We start from the raw sequence: 24875 nt of genomic DNA, 5'->3' as shown, positions 1-24875 counted from the left end.
CAGCCTCCACGCTGCAAGCCAATCCCATGTACAAGAGGTAGGGCAAAAGGAAAGATACAGAGTGCTGAATGTAATTCTCAGCCTTGTAGCGCACCAGTTCCATCAGTCTGAAGAAGGGTCTCGACCCGAAACGTCACCCATTCCTTCTCTCCTGAGATGCTGCCTGACCTGCTGAGTTACTCCAGCATTTTGTGAATAAATACCTTCGATTTGTACCAGCAGCTGCAGTTATTTGCTTATAGTTCCATAGACAAAGTCCAATACACGAAATGGGGTAGAGGTAAATTGGACAGTACCACAGCTAACAGGACAGTACCACAACTAAGAAAATAGGTGCCGGAGTAGGTCATTCGGCCCTTCGAAGGACGTTCAGAAGCTTGATAACAGAGGAAGAAGCTGTTCTTGAGTATAGTGGTGCCTGCCTTCAAGCTTCTGTACCTTCTGTCTGATGGGAGTGGGGAGAAGGACTGCGTGGGCTTTGATGATGCTGGCTGCTTTTCCAAGGCGGCGTGGTGTAGATGGGGAGTCTGGTCTGTGCGATGGACTTTACCACATCTACAACTCTGCAATTTCTTACGGTCTTAGGCAGAGCTGTTGCCAAACTCAGTAAGCTCTGTTGCAACCTGACAGTAAGTTTCCAACTGTAAATGACATCGACGAGTCAGAGGATGTGGACATAATGCAGGCGAAGTATAGGTGGGCCAAAGTGCTGGTAGGCATGTGGTGGGCTGAAGGGCCCGTTGCTGTGGTGTACAACTCTATCACTCTATGTCCTGCCGGTATGTTTTTGAGTCAGGTTTTGTAGTTGATAAGTAGCTGGAATTCTGCCGTTCTTTTGCATAAAGCTTTGCATGCCCCAATACAAATCAGCTGACTGCTGCAAACCGCTCGTGTGAGGGTTCAATACTGTTTCACTGTTTAGTTTGGAGATAGAGCGTGGAAACAGGCCCTTCGACCCAACGATCAGTGATCACCTGTACACTAGTTCTATCCTAAACACACGGGACAATCTACCAAAGCCAATTAACCACGGTGGCGCAGCGGTAGAGTTGCTGCCTTACAGCGAATGCAGCGCCGGAGACTCAGGTTCGATCCCGACTACGGGCGCCGTCTGTACGGAGTTTGTACGTTCTCCCCGTGACCTGCGTGGCTTTTCTCCGAGATCTTCGGTTTCCTCCCACACTCCAAAGACGTACAGGTATGTAGGTTAATTGACTGGGTAAATGTTAAAATTGTCCCTAGTGTGTGTAGGATAGTGCTAATGTGCGGGGATCGCTGGGCGGCGCGGACTCGGTGGGCCGAAGGGCCTGTTTCCGCGCTGTATCTCTAAATCTAAAAATCTAACCGACAAAACCGCATATCCTTGAAAGGTGGGAGGAAACCGGATCACCCGGAGAAAACCAACGCGTTACAAACTCCATACACACAGCACCCGTAGTCAGGATCGAACCCAGGCTTCTGCTACTGTAAGGTAGCAACTCTACCCCTCCACTGTGCCTCACTGGGAGGCATGGTATTTAGCACAGGCCTCTGGTTCTGGGCGACGCATTTTTAAATTGTATTGGGGATTGGGGAAGAGATGTAGTTAGTAGTAACAAGGACACAAAGTGCTGGAGTAACTGAGTGGGTCAGGCGGCATCTCTGGAGAACATGAATAGGTGAAGTTTCGGGTCGGGACCTTTCTTCAGTCTACTGCAATACTTTGTGGACTTTTTTTGCAAGCCAGCATTTGCAGTTCCTTGTTTCGGCCAGTTCGTATTAAGGCCGTGTGTCCAACCGGCAGTGAGGTTACACACTGATGTGTTTCGCTGTCAGGTTTGGTTGAAGCCAACTCCACCTTGTTACCTCACCACGCCTTCTCATGCTGGACTGGGAGAGTTTACCACAATGGGAAATGGATTTGTGTCACCTGAATTCTGTCAGCTTTGAAGAACTGCTTCTATGTCTTCAAAGGTACTGAGAGAGTAGATCTGAGTCCCACTTCTAAGCTCCCGTGCAACCTTAACTCATTTGGCTTGGCACCCAATCCAAAATCAGTGGAATTAAACCGCGTGGCATAATGGATGAATTTTGCAGGAAGGAACTGCAGATGCTGGTTTAAACCGAAGATAGACACAAAAAGCTGGAGTAACTCAGTGGGACAGGCAGCATCTCTGGAGAGAAGGAATGGGTGACGTTTCGGGTCGAGACCCTTCTTCAGACTAGTTAGGGAAAAGGGAAAGAAGAGATTTTGACGATGATGTAGAGAGATAAAGAACAATGAATGAAAGATGTGCTTAAAAACTTACAATGATAAAGGAAACAGGCCATTGTTAGCTGTTTGTTAGGTGAGGGATGAGAGAGAGGGAATGTCAGGGTTATTTGAAGTTAGAGAAATCAGTATTCATACCACTGGGCTGTAAGCTGCCCAAGCGAAATATGAGATGCTGTTCCTCCAATTTGCGCTGGGCCTCACTCTGACAAGGAGGGGGCCTCGGACAGAAAGGTCAGTGTGGGAACGGGAAGGAGAATTAAAGTGTTTAGCAACCGGGAGATCAGGTTGGTTCACGCGGGCTGAGCGAAGGTGTTCAGCGAAACGACCGCCCAGTCTACGCTCGGTCTCGCCGATGTATAAGAGTCCACATCTTGAACAACGGATACAGTAGATGAGGTTGGAGGAGGTGCCTAACCTGAAAGGACTGTCGGGGTCCCTGGACAGAGTCGAGGGAGGAGGTAAAGGGACAGGTGTTGCATCTCCTGTGGTTGCAGGGGAAGGTACCTCGGGAGGGGTGGTTTGGGTGGGAAGGGATGAGTTAACCAGAGAGTTGACATAAATACATACATCCACACATACACATGCATACACGCATACCCACACACACATATGGATACGCACATGCACGCGTACACATAGGCACACACATATGCCTATGGTGCGGCCCTAGTGAGACCGCACCTGGAGTACTGTGTGCAGTTTTGGTCTCCAAATTTGAGGAAGGATATTCTTGCTATTGACGGCGTGCAGCGTAGGTTTACTAGGTTAATTCCCAGAATGGTGGGACTGTCATATGTTGAAAGACTGGAGCGACTTGGCTTGTATACACTGGAATTTAGAAGGATGAGAGGGGATCTTATCGAAACGTATAAGATTATTAAGGGGTTGGACACGTTAGAGGCAGGAAACATGTTCCCAATGTTGGGGGAGTCCAGAACAAGGGGCCACAGTTTAAGAATAAGGTGTAGGCCATTTAGAACGGAGATGGGGAAAAACTTTTTCAGTCAGAGAGTTGTAAATCTGTGGAATTCTCTGCCTCAGAAGGCAGTGGAGGCCAATTCTCTGAATGCATTCAAGAGAGGGCTAGATAGAGCTCTTAAGGATAGCGGAGTCAGGGGGTATGGGGAGAAGGCAGGAACGGGGTACTGATTGAGACTGGTCAGCCATGATCACATTGAATGGCGGTGCTGGCACAAAGGGCCGAATGGCCTACTCCTGCGTCTATTGTCTATATGCACACGCACACACATGCTCACGCACACACACGTACGCACGCATACACACACGTTTGTGATTATGTGTAAATGTACACACACAGAACCTTTTCCCGTTTATTATATAGTTTACAGTGCACTATCTTTACATATTCTGCTGTGCTGCTGCAAGTAAGAATTTCATTGTCCTATCTGGGACACATAACAATAAAAAGCAGTCTTGGCTCTCTTGACTGGTGACCATTCAAGAACCACTCATTGGGTTCAGTTCTCCTTAACTTGGCAGTGAGGAGCTAGAGAGCATATTTTTCCATGGACTATTGTGAAAAAAATATGTTAGTTCATTGGCAGTGTAACTTTACTAGCTCTTGAGATGCAGCCACACACATGCATTTGTTCCATTTCTCAATCAGTCCCTCTACATCCAGCTGAATAGTTTTCTAGAGGTTTTTAATGTCTTTAAATTTGTCTAAAAAATAACTCTGCCTGCACAGTCTTCCCTGACATTTGTATTCTCCCAGTTCCTGATCGCATCAATACATAGAAACGTAGAACGTAGGTGCAGGAGGAGGCCATTTAGCCCTTCGAGCCAGCACTGCCATTCATTGTGATCATGGCTGATCATCCACAATCAGTAACCCGTGCCTGCCTTCTCCCCATATCCCTTGATTCCGCTAGCCCCTCGAGCTCTATCCAACTCTCTTTTAAATTCATCCAGTGAATTGGCCTCCACTGCCTTCTGTGGCAGAGAATACCACAAATTCGCAACTCTCTGAGTGAAAAAAGTTTTTTCTCACCTCCGTTTTAAATGGCCTCCTCTTTATTCTTAGACTGTGTGGCCCCTGGTTCTGGACTCCCCCAACATTGGGAACATTTTTCCTGCATCTAGCTTGCCCGGTCCTTTTATAATTTTATACGTAAAATACAAAATATCCGTGCGGTAATGTGAACTTTAGCAGCGTAAAAGCCAGTAACGTTATGTGTTTATGTAACATGACCCACTTTAAGAACAGCTACTGCCCCACTGCTCTACGACTCCTGAAACAATCATCTCTTTCACGCCCCATTCCCAGAGGTGCTGCCATGAACTCTTGTGATTAACTCTACCGCAGTTGTTTATTCCACTGGTACACTTTAATATTCTTTGTCACCACTTGGACTTTACACTACAAAGTTGGATATCCTGCTGCTGGTCATTGTGTTTATTATTATGGCGCGTATACTGTTTACTCTGTGAGCTTCATGTGAACAAGGAATTTCCTTGTACGGTGGTGCATATGACAACAAGCTAATCTAAACTTGAATTTGACAATGGGCAGTAAAGCACATTGGCACAATATAGGCCACATGAAGATAGAGCTGGCTCCCACAGCCTCAGTGACCCGGGCCTGAGTGTGATCTCGGGTTGCTGTCATTGTGGAGTTTGCACGCTCTGCCTGTTTGCCCTCGGCTCTCAAAGCTGCGCTGATCCTCGGATGCGTTGGATTCCGAATCACCCCAGAAACAGGCAGATAGTAGAGAATTGGAGTCTTGACAAGCACTTGAGAGAGAATAGTTTACAGGGAAATAGAATAGGATTGATGGGCTTGGTCACCAAGCAAGCAAGGGCCTCTTGCAACATTGTAAGAAAACATGAAAATGTTTCATGAATTTATGACGTTGAGTGCACTTCATTTGAACATGTGAAATATTATCTGTGTGTCTTGCTTCTATTGTCAAGGTCATAAGAAGTAGGAGAAGGCTTGATTCTGTTTTGCTCTCCCACTAGATTATGGCTGTTCTATTTCAGCGCCTTCTTCCTGTATAAATCACATAGCTGTCGGTTCCCCCAACATCCAAATATTTATTGATCTTGGTTATGAATTAAATTGATTAGGTGGCGCGGTGGTAGTGTTGCTGCCTTGCATCTCCAGAGACCAGGGTTCAATCCTGACTACGGGTGCCTTTCTGTACGGAGTTTATACGTTCTCCCCATGACTGTGTGGGGTTTTTCCTGGGTGCACCAGTTTCCTCCCACACTCCAGGGATGCACAGGTTCATTTGCTTCGGTAGAAATTGTAAATGGTCCCTGGCGTGCGGGATAGTGCTAGTGTACGGGGACTACTGGCCGGCACGGACTCAGAGGGCCGAAGGGCCTGTTTTAGTGCTGTATCTCTAAACTAAACTAATGACTGAGCTTCCGCAATCCTCAAAAGACGGAGCATTCTGAAGGTTGAGCACGGCTGATCTTCAATCTTGTGGCCTGCTTATTGTTTGAGATGGCGATCCTTGGTTCTGGACCCCTGAGGGAATGGACTGGTGTAGAAATATGGGATTGCTGGAGAGAATGGGCAGAGAAGATGAATAGTGACCTCTGAGAGACACCACACAGAAACAGGTCCTTAGACAATAGGTGCAGGAGTAGGCCATTCGGCCCTTCGAGCCAGCACCACCATTCAATGTGATAATGGCTGATCATTCTCAATCAGTACCCCGTTCCTGCCTTCTCCCCATACCCCCTGACTCCGCTATCTTTAAGAGCTCTATCTAGCTTTCTCTTGAATGCATTCAGAGAATTGGCCTCCACTGCCTTCTGAGGCAGAGAATTCCACAGATTCACAACTCTCTGATTCACAACTCATCTCCGTTCTAAATGGCCTACCCCTTATTCTTAAACTGTGGCCCCTGGTTCTGGACTCCCCCAACATTGGGAACATGTTTCCTGCCTCTAACGTGTCCAACCCCTTAATAATCCTTATGGCACACCATTCACAGATCATCGATGACATTTACATGAAACCCACTCTATTAATTCTCCTATATTGCCCTCAACTCTCCCCCGGACTCTACCACCCTACTGCACACCAAGGGTAAACAACATTGGCAAAGTCCCCCCCTTCCCCCTTCCCCCCCATTCCATCCCCCTCAACCCCCCTTACCCTCCCTCCTCCCCACTCCCTCCCTCCCCCCCCCCCCCTCCCTTCCTAGATGTGTCCCAATCTGCACATCTTTGGGATGTGGGAGGAAACTGGAGCACCAGGAGTAAGCTCGCACGATCTTAACGAAAACGTGGCGCTGGAGATCAGGATTGAGTCCGAGCTGCTGGAGCTGTCTGCACCACTATACTGCTCTCTCCTGAAGGGCCGGAAGGGGTTACAGGGGGTGGCAGGGAACATGAGCACGGACTGATTTGAGAAAGAGAGGCAAAGGTTAACAGGTTTGCAAATTCATAAGGGGGCAGGTAAGCACATCATTGGATTTATTGTTGTATTGATCATTACTGTGTGTAGATTGTTCACTCTAAACTTCGGGTGAACAAGGAATTTCATTGCATCGTGGTGCATACGATATTAAACTAATCTACAAACATTGTAACTTGAGATGGGCAGTGGACTCCCTAATGCACTACCCCACCTTCTCTCATCTGTATCGAATTGTATATAAAATCTTTACTTTAGACTTTAGTGATGCAGCGAAGAGTCCAGTGAAGACTTCTGGCCCACCGAGTCCACACAGGCCAGCGAGCTTCGCGCACAGGAGCACGATCCTACATACCAGGGACAATTTACAATTTTACTGAAGCCATTTAACCTACAAACCTCTGTTTCTTTGGAGTCTGGGAGGAAACCGGAGCACCCGGAGAAAACCCCCGTGGTCACAGGGAGAATGTACAAACTCTGTAGAGGCGGCATCCTTAGCCAGGATTGAACATGGGACTCTGGCGCTGTAAAGCAGCGACTTTACTGCTGCGCCACTGTGCTGGCCGAATCATTAGGGGAACGCACAGTCTTTCACCCAGGGTAGGGGAATGAAAAATAAAAGAACGTGCGTTTAAGGTGAGAGGGCCAAAATGTAAGAGAAACCTGATGGGGTGACTTTTTCACTCAGAGGGTGGTGGGTGTATGGAACGAGCTACCAAAGAGGTAGTTGATGCAGGCACTATAAACAGTGTTTATAAGACACTTGGACAGGTACATGGTTAGGAAAGGTTTAGAGGGATACTAGACCAAGTGGACCCGTTGGGCCCAAACCACTCCTGCATTGGTGCAGCACCCTCTCCTCCCCCCCTCCCCTCCTCCCTCCCCCAGCGAACCTCCTCCACCTCCCTCCCCCCTACCCCTTCCCCCTCTCCTGCTCCCCGTCCCCCCCTCCCCCCCACTCCATCCCCCTCAACCCCCTTTACCCTCCCTCCTCCCCACTCCCTCCCTTCCCCCCCTCCCTTCCTAGGAGATAGATTTAACCATTAAAATGTGAATAACTTAAAAAATATAACACCGATTTCAATGAAACCTCTTCCATTAGCACCAAAGAGATGATGGTGTAAGGTGGGCCTAAAATTGTCGCGCTATCGTGCACCGTTTTGGCTGCAGTTTAGGAACAACCAAACAAACAAACGAGAGTTCCGCTATATAGTTGGGCCAAAGGCAGGTAAATGGACTAGCTTAGATGGGGCATATTGGTCAGCAGAGGCGAGTTGCATTTCCATGCTGTATGACTCTGGCTCTCTGACCCTAAGCTCCTTGGAAAACATCTTTGATCAAATCTTTAGTCCTTCCAATAATCTCCCCCTGTGGATCTGGGCCAGGCTTCTGTTGACACCCTCCTGTGAAGCTGTAGTAGATGAACAAGGCTGCGTAGCAGAGCTGTTCCCACTCAGTGGCCTCGCTGTGAGGAGGGGGGAGCAACTGTGCCCCAGGGTAAATGTTGTTAATGTCCCCTTTTTGTTCACCCATTGCATATTTTACATGCACTGAGAAGAGGCGGGATTGTGAGGCGCTCCCATTAACTTTGAGATTGCTTTGCACATTAGCTGTGTTAAAAGACTCCCAGCAGTGTGACGTTCTCGAGGCAACAGTTGCCAGAAAAACATTCTTGAGTCTCTTTAATTGACATCATTTATTTCCTGCCAGTGGAGCGGTGCAGCTGCGGGGTGTGATCCGGGCTGTCTGACGCAGGGCATGATGCGATCGCAAGTGCTGATAAACTCGCTGCATTGAACTCCATCAGCCCGGCCTCAATAACATTCCACTGGTGAGGTGCCAGGTTGCCTTGCCATGCCTGGGGTGCAGCAGCTGCCCTGCCTTGTCCCACCAGCCCCTGAGGGGGCAGCAGAGAGTCGCCATCGGCATGTGGGGCTAATACCTTGCCTCTGGGCATGTTTTGCCCCAAATGACGACACTCTAATCAAAACGCCGCATAGGGCTGAAAGCACCCAGCAGGTCTGCGGAAAGAGAAACAGTTTGCATTTCCTTCGAAGCGTTAACCGTTTCTCCTTCCGCGGATGCTGCCCGACATGCTGAGTGTTATAGACAATAGGTGCAGGAGGAGGCCATTCGGCCCTTCGAGCCAGCACCGCCATTCAATGTGATCATGGCTGATCATTCTCAATCAGTACCCCGTTCCAGCTCTCTCTTGAATGCATTCAGAGAATTGGGCTCCACTGCCTTCTGAGGCAGAGAATTCCACAGATTCACAACTCTCTGACTGAAAAGGTCGAGATGCAACACCTGTCCCTTTACCTCCCCCCTCAACTCCATCAAAGGATCCAAACAGTCTTTCCAGGTGAGACAGAGGTTCACCTGCACCTCCTCCAACCTCATCTATTGCATCCGCTGCTCTAGATGTCAACTTATTTATATCGGCGAAACCAAGCGCAGGCTCGGCGATCGCTTCGCTGAACACCTGCGCTCGGTCCGCATTAACAAAACTGATCTCCCGGTGGCCCAGCACTTTAACTCCCCCTCCCATTCCCAGTCTGACCTCTCTGTCATGGGCCTCCTCCAGTGCCATAGTGAGGCCCGCCGGAAATTGGAGGAGCAGCACCTCATATTTCGCCTGGGCAGTTTGCAGCCCGGTGGTATGAACGTCGACTTCTCCAACTTCAGATAGCTCCTCTGTCCCTCCCTTCCCCTCCTCCTTCCCAGATCTCCCTCTATCTTCCTGTCTCCACCTATATCCTTCCTTTGTCCCACCCCCGACATCAGTCTGAAGAAGGGTCTCGACCCGAAACGTCACCCATTCCTTCTCTCCCGAGATGCTGCCTGACCTGCTGAGTTACTCCAGCTTTTTGTGAATAAATTGACTGAAAAGGTTTTTCCTCATCTCAGTTCTAAATAGCCTACCTCTTATTCTTAAACTGTGGCCCCTTGTTCTGGACTCCCCCAACATTGGGAACATGTTTCCTGCCTCTAACGTGTCCAACCCCTTAATAATCTTATACGTTTCGATAAGATCTCCTCTCATCCTTCTAAATTCCTGTGTATACAAGCCTAGTCGCTCCAGTCTTTCAACATATGACAGTCCTGCCATTCCGGGAAGTAACCTAGTAAACCTACGCTGCACGCCCTCAATAGCAAGAATGAATGGGTGACGTTTCGGGTGGAAACCCTTCTTCAGTTGTGTAATCCTTTTGCATCCTCAAATTGGTTCGGCCATTTGCTTGCTGGCCTGTGACTTCACATTGTGTGTCCACTTTGCCTCATTGCCCTTAATACCTTAATACAATAGCAATGATCTTCTGTATTTATTTCAGTTATCCAGCATCTGCAGTTTGTTTTAAGGTTGCTCTGTTCGGGTGGGTCAGTTGATTGAGGGATTGGCTGTTTTGATTGTTGAGAGTGAAAGGCAAAATGAGAGCTAGGCTGCTCCACTCAATAGCAGATCAAACGTTATTGGAAACTAGACCAAGTGGACCCGTTGGGCCTAAACCTCTCCTGCATTGGTGCAGCACCCTCACCTCCCCCCCTGATCTCTGCCTCCTAATCCCATTTTCCTGCCTTCTCCCCATAACCCTTGAAACCCGTTCTAATCGAGAATTTGACCATCTCTGCCATAAATATATTCACTGACTTGGTCTGAAGGGTCGGTCTCTGCTCAGTACGAGTGTTTGTGTGTACGTCTGCCGAGGGCTTGGTTGACCAAGGTTCAGTAACCCGTTCCAGGGAATCAAGAACTAGGATCCGAGGACAAAGCTCAAGGGATTGATCCTTTAGGATTGAGATTAGAGGGTTTCATAACCAAGGGTTGTGAATGTCTGGAATTCCCATCCCCAGATGGGTGTGACTACTCAGTTACTGAATGTAATCAAGACGGAGGTCTATTCTTAACTACTCAGGCAATCTGAGGAATACGGTAAGAAAGTGGAACTAACGTGAGAAGTCAGTTAACGGGTGGCACGGTGGCGCAGCGGTAGAGTTGCTGCCTTACAGCGAATGCAGCGCCGGAGACCCAGGTTCGATTCCGACTACGGGCGCTGTCTGTACGGAGTTTGTACGTTCTCCCCGTGACCTGCCTGGGTTTTCTCTGAGATCTTCGGTTTCCTCCCACACTCCAAAGACGTACAGGTATGTAGGTTAATTGGTAAAATATTTTTTAAAAATTGTCCCTAGTGGGTATAGGATAGTGTTAATGTGCGGGGATCGCTGGTCGGCACGGACCCGGTGGGCCGAAGGGCCTGTTTCCACGCTGTATCTCTAAAAAGATCCGAGTAAAGTCTTGGTTTTAAGACCTTGTGAACCAGTGACTTATGCTTTTCAAAATGTCTCAGCTTCTTCAGAAGAGCAATATATTTAAAAAATGACACCAAGGCACATAATGAGTTAAGCAGCACAAAGGACCCAAGGCTTTGGAAAGTAAGTAGGTTTGTAACTGGAATAATGGACATTCGGGCACATGTTGTAGGCTGGAATCTGAAGGAATGTTTTGGAGATCTAGATACTGAAAGGGAGTTTACAATTCTCCTGGGTATACACAATGCTGGAGTAACTCAGCGGGTCAGGCAGCATCTCTGGAGAGAAGGAATGGGTGACGTTTCGGGTCGAGACTCTTCTTCAGTCTGAAGAAGGAATGGGTGATGTTTCGGGTCGAGACTCTTCAGTCTGAAGTAGGGTCTCGACCCGAAACGTCACCCATTCCTTCTCTCCAGAGATGCTGCCTGACCCGCTGAGTTACTCCAGCATTTCGTGTCTACCTTCGATTTAAAGCAGCATCTTCAGTTCTTTCCTTCTCAATTCTCCTGAACAGACAGCACCCGTAGTCAGGATGGAACACGGCACTATAAGGCAGCAACTCTGCCGCTGCGCCCCAGTTGCTTGTGCAATATGTTTTATTGCAGAAAAATACTTTATTCATAACATGCACTCAGTCAATCCAAGTTTTTATTCCACTTATCGTTCCACCGAGCCAATGCATTCCCTTGCAATGCGTCAACACCACTTGAGTTAGCATCGTTAAGTCAAGGGGCGGAAGGACTTGGTCCGGTTGCTTTCCGACCAGCGTGCGAGTTAAATGTCCACCGGGTCTAGCACGCACCCCCCCCCGGCGTCGATGCGTCCGACAAACGGCGCTCTGACTTCGCTAACGTTCCACGGACCAGCACATCTGGTCTGCTTTGCCAGTTCCAGAAAACTCCTTGTAATTGTGACCCACATTAAAAAGTGCACGCAGCAGAGCAGTCGGCTGAAAAAGGAAACGGCAGTCACTGGGGAGTAGCCTTGGAATAAGACGCATGAAGTTGGGGCAGGAATGACGACAGCGTTTCTTTCATGTTTGTCCAATGGCCCCTTGGGGTTTGCCTTCGCGCCTCACACACACACACACACACACACACACACACACACACACTAGCTCAGTAATGTATAAAACACAACCTCGCATTCTTTCCATAATGTCAGCCCTGGCAGGCCCCAAGGAGAACTTTCGGAGTAAGCGTTTTTCTAATGAGAAGCTCTTGACTCTCGCCTCATTCTTGGCGTTCAGTAGTTGTCACACCTTGCAACCCTGGGGTGGATGTTGCTGCCAGGGGGTTGCCAACTTCCTCGCTCCCCAAATACGGGACAAAGGGTGACCTCGCCCGGCCAGCGGCCACGCGCTCCCGCTCCACCAATGGCGGACGCCATTGGTGGAGCGGGAGCGCGTGGCCGCTGGCAGGGCGAGGTCACGCGGGGCGCGGGGTCGCGACGCCACCCTTTGTCCCGTATTGGGGAGCGAGGAAGTTGGCAACCCTGCTTATACGGGACAAGTGCGGGACAAACCAATTTAGCCCCAAAGTACGGGACGTCCCGGCCAACACGGGACAGTTGGCAAACCTGACCAATGCGGCCTTGGCAGGCTCCAGCGCTCGGTGGTCTTGCGGCCCGGCGTGCCCCAGCGCGTGGGGTTGCATCGACGACAGACTGCACTAGGGCTTCAGAGATGTCCTCGTTCTTCAGGAAACGGGGCTTCCCCTCCTCCATTATAGATGAGGCTCTCACTAGGGTCTCTTCTACATCCCGCAGCTCCGCTCTTGCTCCCCCTCCCCCCACTCGCAACAAGGACAGGATCCCCCTCGTTCTCACCTTCCACCCCACCAGCCAGCGGATCCAACAAATCATCCACCAACATTTCCGTCACCTACAACGGGACCCCACCACTGGCCATATCTTCCCATCCCCTCCCCTCTCTGTGTTCCGCAGAGACTGTTCCCTCCGTAACTCCCTGGTCCACTCGTCTCTTCCTACCCAAACCACCCCATCCCCGGGCACTTTCCCCTGCAACCGCACGAGATGCAACACCTGTCCCTTTACCTCCCCCCTCAACTCCATCCAAGGACCCAAACAGTCTTTCCAGGTGAGACAAAGGTTCATCTGCACCTCCTCCAACCTCATCTATTGCATCCGCTGCTCTAGATGTCAACTTATTTACATCGGCGAAACCAAGCTCAGGCTCGGCGATCACTTCGCTGAACACCTGCGCTCGGTCCGCATTGACCAAACTGATCTCCCGGTAGCCGAGCACTTCAACTCCCCCTCCCATTCCCAGTCTGACCTTCCTGTCATGGGCCTCCTCCAGTGCCATAGTGAGGCCCACCGGAAATAGGAGGAACAGCACCTCATATTTCGCCTGGGCAGTTTGCAGCCCAGCGGTATGAACATCGACTTCTCCAATTTTAGATAGTTCCTCTGTCCCTCCCGCCCCCTCCTCCTTCCCAGATCTCCCTCTATCTTCCTGTCTCCAACTATATCCTTCCTTTGTCCCGCCCCCTGACATCAGTCTGAAGAAGGGTCTCGACCCGAAACGTCACCCAATCCTTCTCTCCCGAGATGCTGCCTGACCTGCTGAGTTACTCCAGCATTGTGTGAATAAATACCTTCGATTTGTACCAGCATCTGCAGTTATCTTCTTATACCACTTCTACCTTCGTCGGCCGCTTCCGTGAGGTTGATATCAGAGTGGCCTTTTCCAGCCATAGACCCACCATGTTTCACACCGAGAACAGATACGTATTCCACACCTCCCACACGGTCCCTCCAACTCCACCCATCACGGGCCACTCTTCTTGGCTGTGGCTGAACCAGGAGATAAATGAAGGAGAAGGCTCTGCAGGTTTCTGCTTCACGCACTGAATGGCCGGGCAAGATCTTTGCAGGTACCTCACAGACACTGGGAAGGGAGTCTCTGAACATGAACAGTTACACCGGGAACAACAGGCAAACCTGGTCTTCTTGATACGGGACTGTACGCACATCCTTGTTCCTGCAACAAAGGCCATTTGGGTTGCGGAGAATCCCAGAGAGCTCTCGGCACAGAATGTTCTCCAGACAGCCGGCTGTTGCCTGTCATAAGTATGGATAATTGTTGCAGTTGGCACGGTAAATTGAGCTGATTGGATGCAGGAGATATCGTGCACTGTTATTTTCCTGGCTGTTTCAGAACGGTTTCGTGGTTAATCCTAAGTGTGTGAATCGAATAGTGAAAGGCTTGGATAGAGTGGATGTGGAGAGGATGTTTCCACCAGTGGGAGAGTCTAGGACCAGAGGTGATAGCCTCAGAATTAAAGGACGTTCCTTTAGGAAGGAGATGAGAAGGAATTTCTTTAGTCAGAGGGTGGTGAATCTGTGGAATTTATTGCCACAGAAGGCTGTGGAGGCCAAGTCAATAGATATTTTTAAGGCAGAGATGGATAGATTCTTGATTAGTATGGGTGTCAGGGGTTATAGGGAGAAGGCAGGAGATTGGGGTTCGGAGGGAGAGATAGATCAACCATGATTGAATGGCGGAGTAGACTTGACGGGCCGAATGGCCTAATTCTGCTCCTATTATTTATGACCTTATGACACGTTCCTTATGGGAGCGAGACACAGTGGGCTTCACGGTGGTGCAGCGGTAGAGTTGCTGCCTTACAGCGCCGGAGACCCCGGTTCGATCCTGACTGCGGGTGCTGTCTGTACGGAGTTTGTACGTACCTTCGGTGACCACATGGGTTTTCTCCAGGCACTCTGGTTTCCTCCCACATTCCAAAGAAGTCCAAAGGTTTGTAGGTTAATTGTTTTCTGTAAATTGTCTCTGGTGTGTATATTAAATGTACTTTATGCATTTGAAAGAAAAGAAACTGAGATATCCAGGTGTAGGCAAGTCATTGAAGAAGGGTCTCGACCTGAAACGTCACCCATTCCTTCTCTCCTGAGATGCTGCCTGACCTGCTGAGTTACTCCAGCATTTTGTGAGAAAAAAAACCAAAGGTCAACAAAAGTCTGCAATTTAGCTATTTAGAGTCGAGCAATTTGACTTGTGCTTTCTCTCTGAGCCGTGGCCAAAGATAATAAAGCAGAGCAAGATAGACCACTCGATCCTAAAAACCGTAGTGCGTCACGGCGCCATTAGGCAGAAACTTGCAGAAACATTTCAAAAGAAAAATAACAAAAATCTGTGAATTGATAGATGGGATCTATTCTGCATTTTTATGGTATCATCACACATACTGTTCCCCCAAAACACTGATGACACTGCGAGAGGCATAGCGAACGGCTCGTTTTGCCTACTAAAATGGCGGACGTTACGCTCCTTTGCGTACTGCACTTCAGTATAGTCGATTTCAACGGAGTGGTCCATCTTGCTCCTCTAGTATCTTTGGCCGTGGCCATGTCTTGGGATGAGCAGTTTTCCCCAATCGGTTTTATTTACCCGATGCTGTTCCAAATCAGACTGTAGGAGAGCCAAGAAGAGGGAGACACAAAATGCTGGAGTAACTCAGCGGGTCAGGCAGCATCTCTGGAGAGAAGGAATGGGTGACGTTTCGGGTCAAGACCCTCCGTCTGAAGAAGGGCCTCGACCCGCAACGTCACCCATTCCTTCTCTCCCGAGATGCTGCCTGACCCGCTGAGTTACTCCAGCATTTTGTGCCGACCTTCGATTTAAACCAGCATCTGCAGTTTTTTTCCTACGGAGCCACGGACAGCCTTGCTGTTGCAGGCTCTGCTTGACGTTCTCCTGAAGTAGATTTCTGAGAAGCTTGCTCACATTTCCCAAAGCTCATTTTGCCTTTGGGCCCAGGCTGGGAAAGGATGGCAGTGTTTTTCTGCATTGTATTCCTGTAAAAACAAGGTTGTAATTGGCTCTACGAGTTCCTGGAGTTGGGATCTTTTTCAGGAAACCACTGACCACAACTCGGGAAGGGTCTAGATGTCACGTCACACCTTTATAGGACTTTGGTTCGGCCGCATTTGGAGCATTGTGTGCAGTTCTGGTCGCCCCACACTGCAGGAAGGATATGGAGGCTTCAGAGAGGGTGCAGAGAAGGTTTAACAGAATGTTACAAGGAGAGGTTGGATAGACTTGGATTGTTTTCTCTGGAAGGTCGGATGAGAGGAGATCTTATCGAAACATATAAGATTATTAAGGGGTTGGACACCTTAGAGGCAGGAAACATGTTCCCAATGTTGGGGGAGTCCAGAACCAGGGGCCACGGTTTGAGAATAAGGGGTAGGCCATTTAGAACGGAGATGAGGAAAAACTTTTTCAGTCAGAGAGTTGTAAATCTGTGGAATTCTCTGCCTCAGAAGGCAGTGGAGGCCAGTTCTCTGAATGCATTCAAGAGAGAGCTAGATAGAGCTCTTAAGGATAGCGGAGTCAGGGGGTATGGGGAGAAGGCAGGAATGGGGTACTGATTGAGAATGATCAGCCATGATCACATTGAATGGTGGTGCTGGCTCAAAGGGCTGAATGGCCTCCTCCTGCACCTATTGTCTATTGTCTATTAAGGGGAGACTCGATAGAAATATATAAAATTATGAGGCAGAGATAGGGTAGTCAGTCAGAACCTTTATTCCAGGGTAGAAATGTCCAACATTAAAGGGCATAGCTATAAGGTGAGAGGAGGGCAATGTAATGGAGATGTGTCGGGTAAGTTTTTCTTTACACAGAAAGTAGTGGAGGCCTGGAGTGCATTGCCAGGGGTGTTGGTGGAGGCAGAATCAATAATGACATTTGTTAGATTAGTGCAGGGAATAAGGTGAGGGTGACAAGGAACTGAGGGATGGATGGGTGAGGGAAGCTAGGAAATGCAGGAGGTTAGCTGCTGTTTTGTGGGATAGCAGGGCCAACCCGAGGGGCTGAATAGCCTGCTTTTTGTCAGACGTCAGACAAATGGCATTTGCATTTGCATGACTAGGGTGCATAACAGAGGAGTTTGGTTTCACGACTTTGTGCTGGAAAACTCATTAGCTTGTATTTTGTTACGCAATTACAATCCACAATGCTGCAAAGTGATTGAACGATGATTTTCAAGGGCCTCGGCTTGTGTTGCCTCTGTCATTGCAAGTGCCTTGTGCTATGAAAGCTGTCGGTAGGATTAGTATAGCGACTAGGGTTGCCAACTTTCTCACTCCCAAATAAGGGACAAAAGGTGACGTCACCGCCCCGCGCCCCACTTGACCTCATCCAGCCAGTGGCCATGTGCTCCCGCTCCACCAATGGCGGCCGCCCGGGCCGGGAGGCGCATTGTTATGCAACCTCGGTTAGGCGGCGCCCAGGCCTACAGCAGTGTCCGGGCCTACAGTGTCCGGGCCTACACCACCCCCCCCGGGCCTAATACAGACGACAAGGGCGGTCCCGTACGGGACAAACCAATTTAGCCCAAAATACTGGATGTCCCGGCTAATACGGGACAGTTGGCAACCCTAATAGTGACCAACCTGCAAGGCAACAAGACATTGAGCCAATATGTGCTTTGTCTTATCACAGAGAGACACTGATGATGGATGGGTCTAAATTAAAGGTAGGGCCTAGATATGGAGTTTCTGTTCTGGTTTCTACAGCGTGGTGTAGCCTAAAGTAAATGCTTGCCAGTGCGGCTTGGGAGAAGAGTGCAAAGATGGCCAAGAATATAAACATTTGAAGATAGACGCAAAATGCTGGAGTAACTCAGCGGGTCAGGCAGCATCTATGGAGAAATGGGATAGGTGACGTTTTGGGTCGAGACCCTTCTTCTGTCTGAAGGACCCGAAACGTCATCTATTACTCCAGCATTTTGTGTCTTTCTTCGGTGTAAGCCAGCATCTGCAGTTCCTTCTTACACATATAAAAATTTGAAGCAGGAATAAATCGTCCAGGCATGTGTACAGTTTGGTTTTTTAGTTTAGTTTAGAGAACAGTTTAGTTCTTTCGACCCAAAACATCACCTAACCCTTATCTCCAGAGATGCTGCTTGACCCGCAGAATTAGGCCCTTCGGCCCACCGAGTCCACACCGACCAGCGATCCCCGCATATTAATGCTATCCTACACACACACACACTAGGGACAATTTACACTTACACCAAGCCAATTAAACTACCAACCTGTACATCTTTGGAGTGCGGGAGGAAAACTAAGATCTCGGAGAAAACCCACGCGGTCACGGGGAGAACGTACAAAGTCCATACAGTCGAGATCCCGTAGTCGGGATCAAACCCGGGTCTCTGGAACTGCAAGTGCTGTAAGGCAGCAACTCAACCGTTGTGCCACCGTGCTGCCCTGTTCCCATCACCCAATATTGGGAGGATGTGTTCGTGCTGGTGAGAGTGCAGAAATTTGCCAGAATTTTGCCTAGTTTGGGAAACTTTAGACAGGGGGAGAGAGATTAGATTGGCACAAAATGCTAGAATAACTCAGCAGGTCAGGCATCATCTCTGGAGAGAAGGAATAGACAATAGACAATAGGTGCAGGAGTAGGCCATTCGGCCCCTTTGAGCCAGCACCACCATTCAACATGATCATGGCTGATCATTCTCAATCAGTACCCCGTTCCTGCCTTCTCCCCATACCCCCTGACTCCGCTATCCTTAAGAGCTCTATCTCGCTCTCTCTTGAATACATTCAGAGAATTGGCCTCCACTGCCTTCTGAGGCAGAGAATTCCACAGATTTACAACTCTCTGACTGAATAGGTGAGGTTTCCAGTCAAGACCCTTCTTCAGGGTCTTCTTTCGACCCAAAACATCATCTGTTCCTTATCTCCAGAGATGCTGCTAGACCCACAGAATTAGGCCCATTCGGCCCATCAAGTCCACTCCGCCATTCGATTATGGCTGATCTATCTTTCCCTCTCAACCCCCTTCTCCCCTTCACCCCTGACACCTAGCCTCTGTGCTGTTTTAGTTTTGAATATTTTGGAAATGGCCTGGCAGGCTGGTCGAGTAGTGTGGTTTAATTATCTTTTAATTGAGGTTCAGGTGTCCAGGGATTTTCTGCTTGTATCTTGGCCTCTGCTTGGCCGCATCCTCAACTCCTTGTGTTCCTGCTGGGGTTCGCCAAGTGACTTGGTTTCACGTGTGTACAACGCTGGGATTCCCTTGTTGAGCCCTGTGTTGTTCTCTCTCAGTCCCTGATCAGTGATCTGTTTTGAACACATGGTCCCAGCTGATTTCTCATTGGCGATAATTAACTCCCTTATTGAGACACAATGTACTTGTTTGCACGGAGATTCTGCAATGTTCACCATTCACAACAGGGCTCCATTCTGATGACACAATGCACGAGATACCAAAGAGCCGTGCGGGTGATGGGACTATCCTAACTCGCCCGCCACACACAGGAGCCTGAAAACTGTGACGTTCAAGAACAGCTTTTTCACACGTTCACAAGTTATAGGAGTAGAATTAGGCCATTCGGCCCATTTAATCCACTCCACCATTCAATCATGGCCGAACTCTGCCTCCCAATCCAATTTTCCTGCCTTCTCCCCAGAAACCCTTTCTAGTCAAGAATTTGTCTATCTCTGCCTTAAAAATATCCAATGACTGGATATTGTCGGCCTGTGGCAATGGGTTCCACAGATTAACTACCCTCTGACTGAAGAAGTTCCTCCTCACCTCCTTCCCAACTGCTATTCGGCTATTGAATACTGCAACCTCAAATAAGTTCTGAACTACATAAACTATTATTGCCATTATTGAACTATTATTGTTTGTCTTTTGTGTTCACCTATGTGTGCGTGTGTATACTGTGAACTTGGCGAGATGGCGCCAAAACATGTGAACTTCATCATCATATCATCATATATATACAGCCGGAAACAGGCCTTTTCGGCCCTCCAAGTCCGTGCCGCCCAGTGATCCCCGTACATTAACACTATCCTACACCCACTAGGGACAATTTTTTACATTTACCCAGCCAATTAACCTACATACCTGTACGTCTTTGGAGTGTGGGAGGAAACCGAAGATCTCGGAGAAAACCCACGCAGGTCACGGGGAGAACGTACAAACTCCTTACAGTGCAGCACCCGTAGTCAGGATCGAACCTGAGTCTCCGGCGCTGCATTCGCTGTAAAGCAGCAACTCTACCGCTGCGCTACCGTGCCGCCCTTGAACTTGAACTTGGTGAAATTTGCACAGTGAACGTGCACTGTGAAATGACGCCAAACATGGCGGCCCTGGCATGATATGCAAAATGAATTTCACTATGTAATGTTTAATTGCATACAAGTGGACCCGTTGGGCCCAAACCTCTCCTGCCCTGTGCACGGCTTGTTTTCCACTTGTCCAGGTTGCTAGTTCTTACGCACTGCCTACAATCAAGCCACTAACTGCCTGTATTGTCATGTTTCACATCAGGCGTGGCTTGCAATCGAAACAGAGACTGCAACCAAAGCAATTTGGCAGAGTGCAGGGCAGAAATTAGCTGGTTGCTTGGAACGCAAAGATGCCTGGTTGCAGCAGACCACATCAACTCTCGAGCACGAAGCAACTAATGAACTGTCTCCCTTTCCTTTTTTGTCTTACCTTCCAGAACGAGACTATGACAGCCTGTGTAACAAGCAGCCGATCGGCAGAGCGCTCTTCCGACACTTCTGTGAGACGAAGCCGGAGCTGAGAAGATGCATCAAGTTCCTCGACACTGTGGTAAGATGTAGCGGCTTGAAGTGTATGGGACCAGGCATCAGTGTCAAAGCACCTGAGGGGCTCGCGTTGGAGTTAGGTCAGTTCAGTTCAGAGATACAGCGTGGAAACAGGCCCTCTGGCCCACCGAGTCCGCACCGACCAACAATCACCCCGGGCACCTGTTGTATCCCAATCACAAGGGACAGTTCATAGCAGCCAATTAACACACAATCCTGTAAGAAAATAACTGCAGATGCTGGTACAAATCGAAGGTATTTATTCACAAAATGCTGGAGTAACTCAGCAGGTCAGGCAGCATCTCAGGAGAGAAGGAATGGGTGACGTTTCGGGTCCTGAAGGGTCTCGACCCGAAACGTCACCCATTCCTCTCCTGAGATGCTGCCTGACCTGCTGAGTTACTCCAGCATTTTGTGAATAAATACACAACCCTGCACGTCTTTGGAATGTGGGAGGAAACTGGAGCATGCGGAGAAAACGCACGCGGTCACGGTGAGACTGTACAAACTCCGTACGGACAGCACCTGTAGTCAGGATCGAACCTGGGTCCCTGGCGCTGTGAGGCAGCAGCTCTATCGCTGCACCGCCTCAGTCAACCTGGTTCAAACTTGGCTTCTGTAAATTGTCCCCAGTGGGTAGGATAGAACTAGTGTAGAGGGTAATCGCTGGTTAGCGTTGGCACGGTGGGCCAAAGGGCCTGTTTCCATGCTGTATCTCAAACTAAAAAGTAAAACGACTATGAACTTGCACCCCAAGTTCCTACACTGTATAACTCTATGACTCAGTGCTTGATCTGGAAACCTCATGCGGAACAGATGTCAAGGAATTGGAGAGCAAACAGAAGTATTTTTTCTAGAATCGTAGCAGTGGAAATTTGTGAGTGGAGAGACTAGCGAAGTTGAGATCTTTCCCTTTTGAGTGGGAAGAAGAATCAGAGATTTGATCCCACGTGAAAATCGTAAAATAGAAAACTCGATACTAGAGGACACAGAACCAATGTTGTCATACCAAGAACAAAATGAGGACGCGGCTGGTTTTGTAGGAAAATAACTGCATGTGCTGGTACAAATCGAAGGTATCACAAAATGCTGGAGTAACTCAGCGGGTCAGGCAGCATCCCCGGAGAGAAGGAATGGGTGACGTTTCGTGTCGAGGCCCTTCTTCAGACAGCAGTACACGCGGCTAGTTTTAATCAGCGGCACACTCTGTAAATATGCAGAGAGAATGGGTGCAACCAATTTTTTTTAAAGATATTAGCGTGAAGGAAAGAGAGCATGAGATGGAAACATTGGATAATTCATTTAAAAAATATCAGAAATATGCTGTATTCATAACGCAATATATATGCAGGAAATTCAATGCAAGCGGTGCACGACTTTCTTTGCACTCATAGAATCATACGGTGTGGAAACAGGCCCTTCGGCCCACACCAGCCAACATGTCCCATCTACACTTGTCCCACCTGCCTGTGTTTGGCCTTGGGGAACAACACTGTGGGATGGGGGCCTAACTCAGCAGGTCATGCAGCATCCCTGGAGCACAAAGTGCTTAGTTTATTTTTTTAGAGATACAGGGCAGTAACAGGCCCACCGAGTCCGCACCAACAATTAACACTACCCGACGCACACTAGGGACAATTTGTTTTAACTTTTACGCCAGGCCAATTAACCTACATACCTGTACGTCTTTGGAGTGTGGGAGGAAACCGAAGATCTCGGAGAAAAACCCACGCAGGTCACGGGGAGAACGTACAAACTCCGTACAGACAAGCACCTGTAGTCGGGATCGAACCCGGGTCTCTGGCGCTATAAGGCAGCAACTCTACCGCTGCGCCACCCTGATTCAGTCGTTTTGCACATTAACCAGCATCTGCAGTTTTTACCCTGTTTTAAGGTGATTCCAAATTGAGTAAAATCTGACTTGGATGAGGGTTTACAGAACAATGCAGAAGCTTGAAAGCGCGCACCACCAGACTCAGGAACAGATTCATCCCCTCTGTTATCAGGCTTCTGAACGGTCCTTCCATAAGCTGGGGTAGTGTCAGATTCATCTCTACCCTAGTGCAGACATTGGACGTTTGTCTACGGAACTGATGCGCTATAACGCTGAGAACTATATTCTGCACTCTGTATCTTCCCCTTTGCTCTGCCTATTGTACATGAATTTGGCTTGATTGTATTTATGTATGGTATGGTATTATCTGATTTGATTCCATAGCATGCAAAGCAAAGCTTTTCGCTGTACCTCTTTACACGTGACAATAATAATCCTAAACCTGGCTGTGAGAAGGATCGGAAAGATTGATGATCTGCAGTTTCTGGATAAACCTCAATCTGTGTCCCCTGGTTATTGCTGGTAGCAGCATCTTCTACTGACACACAATCTGCTGGCCTTGACTTGGAGTGTGAGAACGATACCAGCCACACTGATTAATCACCACCGTTGGAACGGAGACGATGTGTAGGAAGGAAATGCAGATGCTGGTTGGCACCGAAGATAGTCACAAAGTGCTGGAGTAACTCAGCAGGTCAGGCAGCATCTCTGGAGGAAAAGAATGGGTGACCATTTTGTGTAAGAACCCTTCGTCAGATTGAAAGTAGTTGGGGAGAGAGCTGGAGGTGAGAGAAGGTCAGAACAAAGCAGGGCCGGCAATAGATGACCAAGGAAGGTCATCTCCTTTGAGCTTCCAAGGGCTCCACCCGTTGTTAGTCGTATCCTTGTATCCCTTGTTACCACTTCTTCCCCGGCCATTATGGTCTCCACCCTTTCTTGGTCATGCCTTGCAAAGGTCTGGCTTCCACACTGTATACGTCTAAAGAGTGATTCAAAATCATAATCTTCTGCCTCAGATGACACCAGTGTTACAGCTAGGGTTGCCAACTGTCCCCTTTTAGCCGGGACATCCCGTATTTTGGGCTCAATTGGCCCTTGTCCCGTATTTAGTAGGGTTGCCAACTTCCTCACTCCCAAATAAGGGACAACGGGTGACGTCACCGCCCCGCGCCTCACGTGACCACGTGGCCGCCATTGGTGGAGCGGGAGCACATGGCCGCTGGCTGCGCGAAGTCACGTGGGGCGTGGGGCGGTGATGTCACCCTTTGTCCCTTATTTGGGAGTGAGGAAGTTGGCAATCCTCGTCACAGCTAAGGTCAATGGAAAGGGATAAGCCAAATGGTGAAGATATCTTACTTGAGTCTGACAGTGACCAAAGTCAAACGAAATACAACCAGAACTACACCGAACATAGACGCTTCATCCTTATGGAACGTTTCAATTGTATCAATACTGTATCTTTGGTTCGTGTGCGCTGGGGATTGTTGGAGTTGCTGGCTTCACCATGTTACAGGGCCAATGCGGGCAACATGGAGGCTGTCAAAGGTCAAGATATCATTGCTTATCGGTGCATTGTGTTTGTTCTTCTCCAGGCAGATTATGAAGTGATGCCGGATGAGAAGAGGACGGACAAGGCCGACGAGGTCATTCGCAGGTTCCTCACCGAGGAGGTAAGGAATATGTTTCTCACTGAAGGGGGTTTTAGTTTTGCTTTTTAGTTTCAGAGGTACAGCTCGGAAACGGGACCTTCGACACGCACCGGGACAGCTCCGACTAGCGACCCCCACACACTAACGCTATCCTGCACACACCTGGGATAATTTACATAGAAACATAGAAACTAGGTGCAGGAGGAGGCCATTCGGCCCTTCGAGCCAGCACCGCCATTCATTGTGATCATGGCTGATCGTCCCCAATCAATACCCCGTGCCTGCTGTTGTGATATTGCAAGGACTACTTTGTTGTGTCACAAGGACTACTTTGTTTGCCTGTGCAGTAACGTGTATATAAGAGAATTAGGTGATTCGGTGGTCACTCTGGTTCCAGGTGACCGTGGAATAAACAGCCTGGATTTAAGCTCCAGCATTATAACCTTTTAAACACGTGTACTTGTGGTCCGTCCACAGTCATAACAAAGGTATAACATACCGGACCACGAAGTACAACACCTGCCTTCTCCCCATATCCCTTGATTCCACTAGCCCCTAGAGCTCTATCTAACTCTACATTTACTCTAACTCTAACTTTACATTTATACCAAGTCAATTAACCTACAAACCAGGTGGGAGCTGCTTTATGCCCTCGTGGTCCACCCTGGGTAGTCCTACGGAACTGACAACATTTGCAGCAAAGTGTCAACGACGGTACTCTGAAGCACCAATTGCCACTGTTGATTGTTGTAGTTGATATACGAAAGACGAAGAAGAACCTACAAACCTGTACGTCCTTGGAGTGTGAGAGGA

General features: G+C 48.8%; 1 protein-coding gene across 1 annotated transcript in view; it reads left to right on the top strand.

Moving 5' to 3' along the window:
* LOC144610434 (G protein-coupled receptor kinase 5-like) overlaps positions 1-24875 on the top strand; it is a 118924-nt gene that overhangs the window by 54320 nt on the left and 39729 nt on the right. The window contains exons 3-4 of the mRNA XM_078429103.1: positions 20471-20583; positions 24006-24083. Coding sequence (XP_078285229.1) covers positions 20471-20583; positions 24006-24083 — 191 coding nt within the window. The remainder of the gene's footprint in view (positions 1-20470; positions 20584-24005; positions 24084-24875) is intronic.

This window comes from Rhinoraja longicauda, chromosome 36, assembly GCF_053455715.1.
Source record: "Rhinoraja longicauda isolate Sanriku21f chromosome 36, sRhiLon1.1, whole genome shotgun sequence".
NCBI classification, from domain to species: Eukaryota; Metazoa; Chordata; class Chondrichthyes; order Rajiformes; family Arhynchobatidae; genus Rhinoraja; species Rhinoraja longicauda.
The sequence above is the reverse complement of the archived record's forward strand: the minus strand, read 5'-3'. Positions and strand labels throughout refer to the sequence as shown.